Consider the following 11,250-nt stretch of genomic DNA (forward strand, 5'->3'; position numbering starts at 1 on the left):
CTTTTTTTCACTTTGCATATATAAGTACATTTTTTAGATTTACTCAAAATATGATAAAAAAGTATTTAGTTTTAAAAATATAGAATACCACATGCCCGAAAATTATTTTGTTTAATAGAGAGAAAATGTAAATAATGCTTTCCAATTTATAATAATTACTTTCCTATATATCATAAAGTAATAAATTATTTTTATATTAATATATCATACATTAGTAATTAAATGTAGTTATAAGTTACCCTATTATTAATTAATAATAATAGATGTGAATGGGAGTTACTCTATTGATAATAATAATAGATATTTAGTTAAAATTATTATTGAAAAAATAAATAAATGATAAAAATTAAGAAAATAAAGAATAGGATAGAAAACACATATAGATTGCCACCTCAACTCCCTAATGCTTTCCTTTATATATATTGTAGCGTCCCCGCTTCAAGCCTCCATTGGGTCCTTCCACCCACGGAATAATGACTCTTATACACGAGTACGCCACTCTGGCTGCTTCCTGGATTGATGACTGACCCTACAGATCAACACGAGTGTTTCCAGCGTGCTTTGTCCTCACTCGCACGCTTCCTGGGAAAACTTCCCAGGAGGTCACCCATCCTTGAAATTGCTCCCAGGTCAAGCACGCTTAACTGTGGAGTTCTTTCGTGATGGGCTACCGAAAAACAAGATGCACCTTGTTGACATAGGTAGTACCAATCAATCCATTTAAGCTCTATTCAACTGTGTAGTCTCATACCTACACAGTCTCAGAATCATCCCACTTGACCTTCCCCAGGCGGTGTGGGATTGCACAGCTTACCCGGTGTTTCCCCTTACGGATCACGGGACTACTGACTGTCACAATCACCCCCCCTTACGGGGTCCGACGTCCTCGTCGACCACACTTCCGGCTGGGTCAAGGCTCTGATACCATTTGTAGCGTCCCCGCTTCAAGCCTCCATTGGGTCCTTCCACCCACGGAATAATGGCTCTTATACACGAGTACGCCACTCTGGCTGCTTCCTGGATTGATGACTGACCCTACAGATCAACACGAGTGTTTCCAGCGTGCTTTGTCCTCACTCGCACGCTTCCTGGGAAAACTTCCCAGGAGGTCACCCATCCTTGAAATTGCTCCCAGGTCAAGCACGCTTAACTGTGGAGTTCTTTCGTGATGGGCTACCGAAAAACAAGATGCACCTTGTTGACATAGGTAGTACCAATCAATCCATTTAAGCTCTATTCAACTGTGTAGTCTCATACCTACACAGTCTCAGAATCATCCCACTTGACCTTCCCCAGGCGGTGTGGGATTGCACAACTTACCTGGTGTTTCCCCTTACGGATCACGGGACTACTGACTGTCACATATATATATTGATATGTCACCCTCAAGTTAAATCCACTAATTTACACTCAATTTTAATCGTAAAGATATGACTTAACAAATGCAACCTAAATACTAAAATGACCAATTTTTTTCGTTGAGATTAAAATGACTAAATGAGATTGAAGATTATGTAATCATATTGGTAGTTTGGCAATTTTTCCTCCTAAATTTTACAAAGTGAAAATTACATATCTAATAAGTTCTTGTACAATTCGTATAAACACATAACTTTTTTTTTTTTATTTCCAAAAAAAATATTTTATAGAAAAAATTAAAAATAAAAAAATTTAAAAAATAGTATAAAATAACTGGTTACGGTAACCCATTTGATTACCGTAAACTAATTTTTCCATATTTTATTTTTTGATTTTTTTTTTTCACAAAGTAACTTTTTTTTAAAAAAAGCCCTAATTTTATAAAATTTACCAAAAAAAAAAAGAGAATTACCCCATATACTATTTTTTAAACTTTTTTTTTTATCAAATTTACGGTTTGGGTTTCTAAAGTAGTTGCAACGCTAGTTGCAGTAGGGGTTTCTATACGATTTTTTGTTGTAATTTAAGTTGCAGCGCTAGTTTCAATAGGGGTTTCAGTGTAGAATTTCGTAAAAATGCAGAAAAAAAAAAACTGTTTTGAAGTGTAAAAATGAAAAAGTTCCCAATAAAAAAAACTATAAAATTAAAAATTTATGTAAAGTTTAAAAATTTTTTATAATAGATCCTTTAAATGGTTGTTTTAGTAGATTTCTTATCTGTTTTGGCATTTAGTAGAACTTTTTAGTCTATTTTATTTTTCATGATTGCATATGTTGTAATTATTTAAGATCACTTGTAAATTTTCAAAAACTTCTGAATAATTTACTGTACTGAAAATAAGGTTTAAACAGTTACTTACAACATATATAAGAAAAATAATCATACGTATAACAAACTATATAAATTTTATTTTTCAGTATTGTAAACTATTTAGAATTTTTTAAAAAGTTATAAGTGATCTGAAATAATTAGGCTAATTAGTAATTTTTCCCCCCGAACTTTGACATGTACCAAATCTTGCCCCCTGAACTTTTTTGGCTGTTAAAAATTCCCCCTGAACTATTGAAATTGTTAAATTTAAGGACTTTTGTCTAATTTTAATAAAAAAATTCTAACATGGATGAAAGTTCAAGGGGCATGATTTAGTACATATCAAAGTTTAAGGGGCATAATTTAGTAGATATCAAAGTCTTGGGAGCATGATTAAGTACATAAACAATAACTGAAACAGTAAAATTGAATGAAATTAGACAAAAGTCTTTAAATTTAATAATCTCAATAGTTCGGGGGGAATTTTTAACGGTCAAAAAAGTCCAGGAGACACGATTTGGTACATGTCAAAGTTCAGGGAGAAAAATTACTAATTAGCCAAATAATTATAACATACATAATCATGAAAAAAAAAAAATTGAATTAAAAAACTTTTCTGTATACCATAATAAAACGAAAGTTTACCGAAATACCCCTTTAGGAGTATTAACCCTAAATGTAAGCTTAATATATTTATTTTGCAAATTTTACCCTTTGAGTTTTGCAAATTTATAGGAAGGAAAATGCTTTTGTCACTGTGCATTACAGAGCTGTTACTGAAGCAGAAGAAGAAGCCATGGCTAAACCCTAAACCCTAATCATACTCATCACCAAAACCTCATACTCAGCTCAGGTACATTACTTTCTCAATCTCTTTCTCTTACCCTAAACCCTAATTTCATTTGTTTAAACCACCATCCATGACATTACAACTTTATGTTTGCCTGCTAAGAAAACCCTAGAAAAAAGATTCAAACTTTCTTATCATAAATTACACAAAATAATTTCCAAAATCTGAAACCAGTAGTACATTCTCTGTTGTACCAAGTAATGAGTGAGTCAGTCCTCAAAAAATGGTAACAAGTTTTATGGTGACACAATTGTACTCCAAACTCTGCTTTTGTGTTTTTTTGATTAGTCATTTCGTAATCTTTCAACTATAAAAATTTGGTAGATTTTCTATTGTCCTTTTTTATATATATATTTATATAAAGAAACCAAACTTGTCTTCTACCTTTAGGAGAACCCTACACTTGTCTGAGATAAGTTTACTTATCAGTTTTTTCTTTTGTTGAATTATTTGTTTTTTTCCTCAAAATGTATAAAAGTAAAAATTGATTTGACTTAGACAATATCAAAGCCTTGAAATAATGGTTTTAATTTGTTTATGAATTGAATTTTTTGTCTCCAATATATGTGTGAATGAAATACTCCCTATATTGATAGTATATAGGTTAGGTATTAAATAGTGTTCCCGAACTTTTTATACCGTTCAAAATTTCTCCAGAATTGTTGAGATTATTTTCGTTCAGTTTTAATAACAGGCACCTGACGTGGATGGAAGTCGGGGCGGTACAATTCGGTACATGAACAATCCTCACGTGAAGCGTACGAAAGTCTTTGAACCTAATGATCTCAATAGTTCGAGAAATTTTTTTAACGGCATGAAAAGTTCAAGGTACGAGTTAGTATATCTACCAATTTACCTATCTTTTGTGCATGTTAATTGTTATAATCAGTTTGTGAGATAGAATGAGATAGGTGTTTTTATTCTAAGTTGATTTTGTTAGAATTATTAAGATAAACATTTCAGTAATGCTTTTGTTATTGGTGTTTGACTCTGTTCTGCACGTGAGTGAGAGAGAGATCTAATATGATATTGGTCTATAAGCTATAATAGTATGGTTGGCTTGAGTGTGTTGGCAAAGAGTTTGACTGTAGATTTCATGAACTGAATAAGATATTTGCTCAGAGATTTGTTTGGAGAAGTAGATCTTTATTTAAGTTTGAGTTTTGATAAGGTAAGGAATCTTATTTCACTCCTTTTAGTGAATTCAACAAGAAAACAAAACTCACCTAACAAAACAAAAACATGACAATCTATTGCCCAAAGAAAGACTTAGAGTAGTGGGAACCTAGCGGCCCCGGCCCCCCGTCATCTCCGTCCTGCTACTCGTTGCCCCTGCCTATAAGGTTTTGTTGAACATTCTTAAATGAGTTTTGTTATTTGGCATTTTAAAGTGTTCAATACTACACCGACTTGATATCCTACTATTAGTTAGCGGTTTTTCATATTATTTATTAAAACAAAATATGTGGGACCCGATATTGAAATCCACCAATAACGTTATGCCACATATTGTGGTTTGGCACCTTCAGATGCCCCTTAACATTTCTGGTTATGGGTAGGAAGTGTAGCTAGTCCTTCTTCCCATTCTTTTTCTCTTTCATTAAAAAAGACTAGTTATTTGGTACCTTAAGGTGCTTAATACTACACTAACTTGACATCCTACTATTAGTTAGCGAATTTTCATATTATTTATTAAAACAAAATGTGTGGGACCTGATATTGAAATCCACCAATTACATTATGTCAGACACCTTAAGAGGTAGCCACACTGATAGACATTCTTCCCATTCCTTTCTCTTCATAAAAAAAGACTAGTGCAAAAGTTTGGGCACTTTGTAATCATGAAGTGAGAGTTTGAATAAAGATCATTATATTATTTTTAATTAGGATTGTGGGAGTAAATTAACATCACATGTGTCCTATTCAATCTAGAGTTATATTACTATGCTTGACTTGAGCTGAATGGAGCTTTGGAGTGGCTGAATTGGCTTCATTTCCCATCAATTGTAATAAATTATAACATATGACTTGTATGTAAGGTTTAATTAGATAAGAGTGTTTCAACTTTATTAACACATTTCATCAAAATCTCAGGATTTATCTTAAAAGAAAGTGGGCAAGTAAAAGCATAAGCTCTTGTGATCAATGTTTGATGGTTATGACACTTTTCAATTTTCGGATGGTAAAAGCATAAACTCGAGAAGCAGTTAGAAGATTTGACTTGGCGGTTGCATCTTCAAAAACGATTGCTTACTAGAGAAAGTGTCATAACCATCAAACATTGAGTTTATTTTTCAATTTAGACAAGTATGAGGAAGTATAGGTTCATTCTTAGATTCAATATTTGGGAAGATGATGAATAGTGTCATTTATTTCAATATGTATTGCGAAGATGATGATAAAGAGGTTTGGGTAATCCTTGGTCAAAGCTAACATCTTTACTTGCATGCATGTAAGGGAAAACCAACAAGAGTTATAATGTTACATAGCATTTGAATAATTCATGTCTTTTTCCATTTTGGCTGGTCTTAATATGCATGGGCTATTTATTTGCAGGATATTCAATAGTGCAGTTGTTGACAAAGTGATGAATGCCAACACCAAATCTTTATAGGTGGCTATGTAAATCTTCACAGGTGAATTGAAAGGATCGTTCACTACATCAGTAGTAACTCAAAATCGAAACAAATTTATTTTTGAATTTAGACAAGTATGGCATGGGAAAGTGTAGGTTCATTCTTAGATTCAATATTTACGAAAATAACAACTGAGGGTGAAAATGTAGAGTTTTTTTGTTTTTTTTTATACAGTTGTATGGTCTAGAATGGGTGTAAATTTACTTACAAAAAAAGGTAAAAAGAAATCTCATATCGAACCTAGGGGTGCAATGAAGACTCCCTTCCTTCGGTGTTTCTTCTTCGTTGACAGCGATTGCGATGCCGGAGTTGTGAAACTCCAAAGCTAACCTCAACCTCCCCAAACAACAGCTTCAGCCTCCACTGGCGCCGAAAGCTCAGGCTATATCTCCGTCGGTGGCATTCCAGGTAAAGTCCTTTACTTTTTGCTTCTTTCTTACTGTAAAAAATTAAAATTTGACTGATGTTTTCTTGATTCTTGTAATGTGTGGAAAAAATTAAAGTTGGAGATATTTTAGTTAACTAAAATCAGTTTTATATGCCAGTGAAAAAAATTAAAACCACATTATATGGAAGCAATACTTAATGAGTATGGAGAATTTAAAAACTTTTCTTCTAATATTAAAGTTTTTCTCCCTCTCTCAGTTTTATTTTTGTGTTCTTACTGAGAATGTTATTATCACGAGTATTTTGTAGTGTTTATATTACAAGTAGTAGTTACTAAGCCATAACCTATGATAAATGCTATGTTTAGTGTGATTTTATAAAAAAAAAAACTTCTGTGTTTTTAATTTGTGGTGTTGTTTATATTACTCATTGCACTTAGTAGTGTCAAGCCATGAGCATATGTTAACGAAAAAGAGCACACAATTGATCATAATTTACAAGACAAATGCAGACTTCAGTTCAAAGCACCTGACGTCCAGTCGAAGCTGTGTCTATTCTTCTCCTTCGTTGCGACACTCTGTCACCGTAGTCTAACTCTGTTCCCGAGTCAAATCCATCTACCATGCTTAGTTTGGTGGTGTGTACAGAGGACGACTCAACTCTTTGGGTGTAATGATACTTTTATAACAAACACGAAAAGGAGACCTCTTAAGGAGTTGGGGTCTCCTTATCGTGGCCACTGCTGCCAACAAGAGCCATCCACCCCCAATATCTTTATTGGGGGAGGACTCTATTGTTCGTTTGTTTTTATTCCCCGAGAATTGAACTATGCTGCCCATAATATTGTGGGACGGGTTTCGTTACTTGATATGTTTGGTGATATTCCTACTGAGATTTTGTGTAAAGACCGAGCTTGGTCTCCATAATTTTATGGAATGAATGAAATTTCTGGATGGTTGGGTTTTGTGGTTTGAATTTGTACTTATGAGCTAATCAACAATTTATTCACTATATAGTTTCATTTTGATGTATAGTTTATATTGATGATTTTTGAGCTTGTAGTAGTATTTATGTAAAATATTATGTAAGTGAGAGTATCAATGTATACGTAGAATTTTTAAAAAGATTGTAATCAACTAACTAACCATAATCCCTTTCCAAGAAAGAAAAAACTTGTTAAATCTTTAATGTATTAATTAATTATTAATATTCAATGCTCAAGTTACAAATGAATAATTGTATGTATAACCTTCAAATTTCATTCATATCTTATTTTTCTTTTTCTTTTTTTCTAAATCACAAGACTAAAAATGAACCTAAAGTTAATGGTAACACTATAAACTACTCAAAATAAGGTTTGAGCCTATAATAAATTCACTTCTAAATAATAAAATAACAAAGCCATAAATGACAATAAAAAAAAGAATCACAATTTGGTTCTTAAAGAAAAGAAGTGCCTGCAAGACCATGATGCAAGAGATTATGAGCAATGGAATCTCTAGCCTTCCTAGAACTTTCCGATCTCATCGAATTCTCGGGGACCATCTCATCATCAACGAGCTCGAATCGGTGTTCGGGTTCCATTTCTTCATTGCTCAATTCACAAATATTATGCAAAACACAACAAGCACCAAGCACAACAGGTAAATCTTGTAATTTCACTTCAGTCCTTTTTTGCAAACAAGCCCACCTTCCTTTAAGTCTTGCAAATGCATCCTTACCCACTTTTTGAACCTCACCAATTTTCTCATTAAAAGCATGTTGTGTCCAAGTTAGGTTTTGTTGTGTGTAAGGTACCAAAACCCAATCCATCAACGGGTAACCCGACCCGCCAACTATCCAAACCCCTTTTAACGCCCCGCCATTCGCTCTTTGATAAAGGGCTGACTTTTCCAATACTTGATCGTCGGGCATTGACCCGGGCCACCCAATACAAACATCAGTAAAAACGCCTCTCGGATCAACGACACCTTGAACGGTAATCGAATACGACGTCTTTTGATTCCGTTCGGTGTGTCGTTTATTAAAATAAGCCGCGACGCTTATTTTCGGAGCGATAATGGGTATATGGGTGGTATACATCGACCCAACTACATTCGGTATACCCGAAACCGATTCGAATGCCTCTTTAATTGACCCGACCGAATTCGAATCGGGCCACTGAAGATATTTAGGCATAAGAACGTTTCGAATTGCTGAACAAACTTCCAACACCAGCTTATGACAGGTGGATATTCCTAACCCGAAACGTTTCGAAACGAGTCGAAGCGGGTCACCCGTAGCTAATCTCCATAAACAAACCGCAACACGTTGCCGTACAGGTATGGCGTTTCGTAGAGTCGTATCTTCTTTAGCTATTACCGAATTTAGCTCTTCACAAACCGTTTCGAACGTTTTTTTACTCATTCGAAACGCTTTTTTGAATTCCTCGTCTGGAAAATCGGCTCCGTTACACTCGTCCCACCAAGCCTTTGACCGATCTTTGACCCACAATCGCCTCTGATGACCCGATTTAGAACAAGTCTTCTCCGATTCATCGGCGGCGCTTGTTACGGCGGCTACAGCTACGGCTGCGGCGGCTGAGATTGAAGCCGTGGATGATTTCTTGAGTGAATCTGAACCGTTGAGATTTGAAGAGGAGTAGTAATCGAACATGGCTTTGGTCTTCTTATTGTGATTGTCGTTTAATAAGGATTTATCGTCGTTTGATTGTCGTTGGAGTTGTTGTTGGTCTTGTTTTTCTTGTTCATCGATTAAGAGAAGAGAAGTAATAATACCGTTTAAGCTTTTCTTCTTCTTCTTCTCTTTTTCTGCCAATTCATTGTCGTTTTGGTCTTTTCTTCGTCGTTTTTTGGGTGTGGGGTTATTATTGTTTGTGTCGTTCATTGAATGGGGTTGATATATCGAAGGATTGAGTAGTAGTTTGTAGATGGGGGACAAATCTTCTTCTTCAAATACTTGTTCTTCTGTTTTTGGGTTTGGAGAAGAAGAAGAAGAAGTGTTTAATTGTTTTCTCATATAGAAAAAATTATATAATAATAAAAATAAAAAATAAATTAGGAAAGTGGAGAGAGAGAAAGTGAGGAGAGAGAGAGAGAGAGGAGAAAATGGAAAAGGTTTGAGATTGGAGTGAGAGGATTATATGTTGTGTGAAAATTGAGATTAAATTTTGGGACTAGTGTGAACATGGGTATTGAAAATTATTGAAAAAGATTTGTCTAAAATAAATAAATAAATAAAAATAAGAGTCTTACAAGATGATAGTTAGATATCCTATTAAATATTAATTGAATTATTATTTTGTTGATTTTAAAGTTTTATTTTTAATGATTATACAATTATTATTTAACGGTATTATTTAATTAATGCTATATATTTATAAGAAAAAGTAAATTTAAGACAGTTTAGTTAAAAGTAAAAAGAAATAAAAAGTTAAGAGTGATTCTACAATGTACTCTTTAAAAGAAATCTATTGATATACTTTCTACTTATTTTGGCATTCAAAAAAATTTTTTAGTTTAATTTTTTTTTTATATTCATGTACGTTATTGCTATTTAAAATATTCTACAAAATTTTAAGAAATTTAAAATAATTTACAATATGGAAAATAATATTCAAATTGTTTATTTTACACGAGTATAAAATAAAATAGTTATGCGTACAACACGTTATTTGAACGTAACTTTCAGCATGTTAAATTTTTTCGAATTTCTTAAAATTTTACAGATAGTCTAAATAACTATAATTTACATGATCATGAAAAAAATTTAACTTAAAAATTATTTTAAATACTAAAGTTGATAAAAATATATGCATTATAAAATAAAATTTTCTAAAAGTTAAATGTATTTCTCCAATAAAAAATATTAAAAAATGTTAGGGAGGTTGCTTCTATAGTATGCGTGTACTAATTTGCATTCTTTTATTTATTTATTTAATATATATAAGAAATTGGGGAAATTTGGGGGTATCTACACTCAAGTCAAACTTTATATTGTTTTATTATTAATTTTAACTTATTATTTGGGGAAAAAAAAAAAGCATGATTACTCCCTTAATTTTTTTGTTTGTTATTTAACAATTGAGAAAAAGAAAGGAATTAACAATAAATATTTTGTCTAATTTATTAATTATTAAGAAGGAAAGCTATTTTATATATTATTTTGTATTTTTTTTTAATTTACAGTTTTGATTATTTTGGTAGTTGATTCAGTAATGTGTATGTGGGTTGTTATATAAATTTTAATACAAATATATAAAAAATTACTTTAAAATGTAAAAATATATTTGATAAATAGTCTATAGTTCACTTTAGTTATTGTATTAGTAATTTTTGTTGAAGTTTTTTATGGTTAATTTCTAAATTAAAAAAATGTGATATATACAAATATACTAGTTGTGATAAAAATAAAAATTAATATAAAAGTAGGATATTTATGAAAAGCCCTTTTTATAAAAGAAAAAAAAAATCTAGTGCTCATTATTAGGAGCTATTTAATTTTAGTCAATATTCATATTTAATATAATGTAACATTTTTCAAAAAACATTAAATTTACTTTGGATTGTAGTCACTTCAATTAAATTCCCATTGTTGTTTGGGTAAATTCCTTCTTTATTATAAATAAATTGAAATTTATTTTCCCATTAATAAATCCCAAAAACATAAAAATGTATTTTTTTTTTTAATAGGAAGAAATATCATCACAATTAATGGGTCAAATCAAAATGAGATAAATAGAAAGAATGATGATGAGTCAATGACATTGGGAAAGTGGTGTGAACACAAAATTGAAGATGGCCAAACAATTGTTGACTTTTTGTGAATAGAGAAAGAGAAAAAGTGTCAATAAAAATTTAAAAAAATAATAATAAAAAATAAAATTGGGATAAATAAAATAAATAAATAAAGAAATGATGAGAAGTTAAAAGGGGGCAAGTGTGAACACAATTTGGGGGCGGTGTGATTCGATTTGATTGATATGCTTTGGTGGCGGTAGGTGCAATGCAATGCAATGCTAGATCATCAATTACACCTTTTGACCATTTTGCCCCCCACAAACCCCTTTACATATTTATGTTTTCTTTTTTGCTTGAAAAAAAAGATACGTGGTGCAGATTCCTTCCTCGTTTTTTCTTCAATAGTTTT

At 32.1% G+C, this 11,250-nt stretch overlaps 1 protein-coding gene and 1 long non-coding RNA gene across 3 annotated transcripts; one reads left to right on the forward strand and one right to left on the reverse strand.

Annotated features, from left to right (window-relative positions):
• The first annotated feature begins 2,923 nt into the window (after window positions 1-2,923).
• Window positions 2,924-7,133, forward strand: LOC115706695 (uncharacterized). Of its 2 annotated transcripts, none has more exons than XR_004009626.2 (4): window positions 2,924-3,082; window positions 3,762-3,907; window positions 5,636-6,123; window positions 6,545-7,133. It is a non-coding gene; the product is annotated as an uncharacterized LOC115706695 (long non-coding RNA). The 2 variants fall into 2 exon arrangements; XR_004009621.2 differs by having other exon boundaries at window positions 6,614-7,133.
• Window positions 7,134-7,338: 205 nt separating this feature from the next.
• LOC115706685 (protein ALP1-like) lies at window positions 7,339-9,245 on the reverse strand. The gene has a single exon (XM_030634403.2). The coding sequence runs from the start codon at window positions 9,118-9,120 to the stop codon at window positions 7,543-7,545; it is 1,578 nt and encodes a 525-aa protein (XP_030490263.2). The 5' UTR covers window positions 9,121-9,245; the 3' UTR covers window positions 7,339-7,542.
• Window positions 9,246-11,250: the final 2,005 nt, after the last annotated feature.

This window comes from Cannabis sativa, chromosome X (assembly GCF_029168945.1).
Source record: "Cannabis sativa cultivar Pink pepper isolate KNU-18-1 chromosome X, ASM2916894v1, whole genome shotgun sequence".
In the NCBI taxonomy this organism is placed as follows: domain Eukaryota; kingdom Viridiplantae; phylum Streptophyta; class Magnoliopsida; order Rosales; family Cannabaceae; genus Cannabis; species Cannabis sativa.

Coding starts and splice junctions, on each gene's coding strand:
- LOC115706685 (XM_030634403.2), bottom strand. CDS start 9,120: ATGAGAAAACAATTAAACACTTCTTCTTCTTCTTCTCCAAACCCAAAA.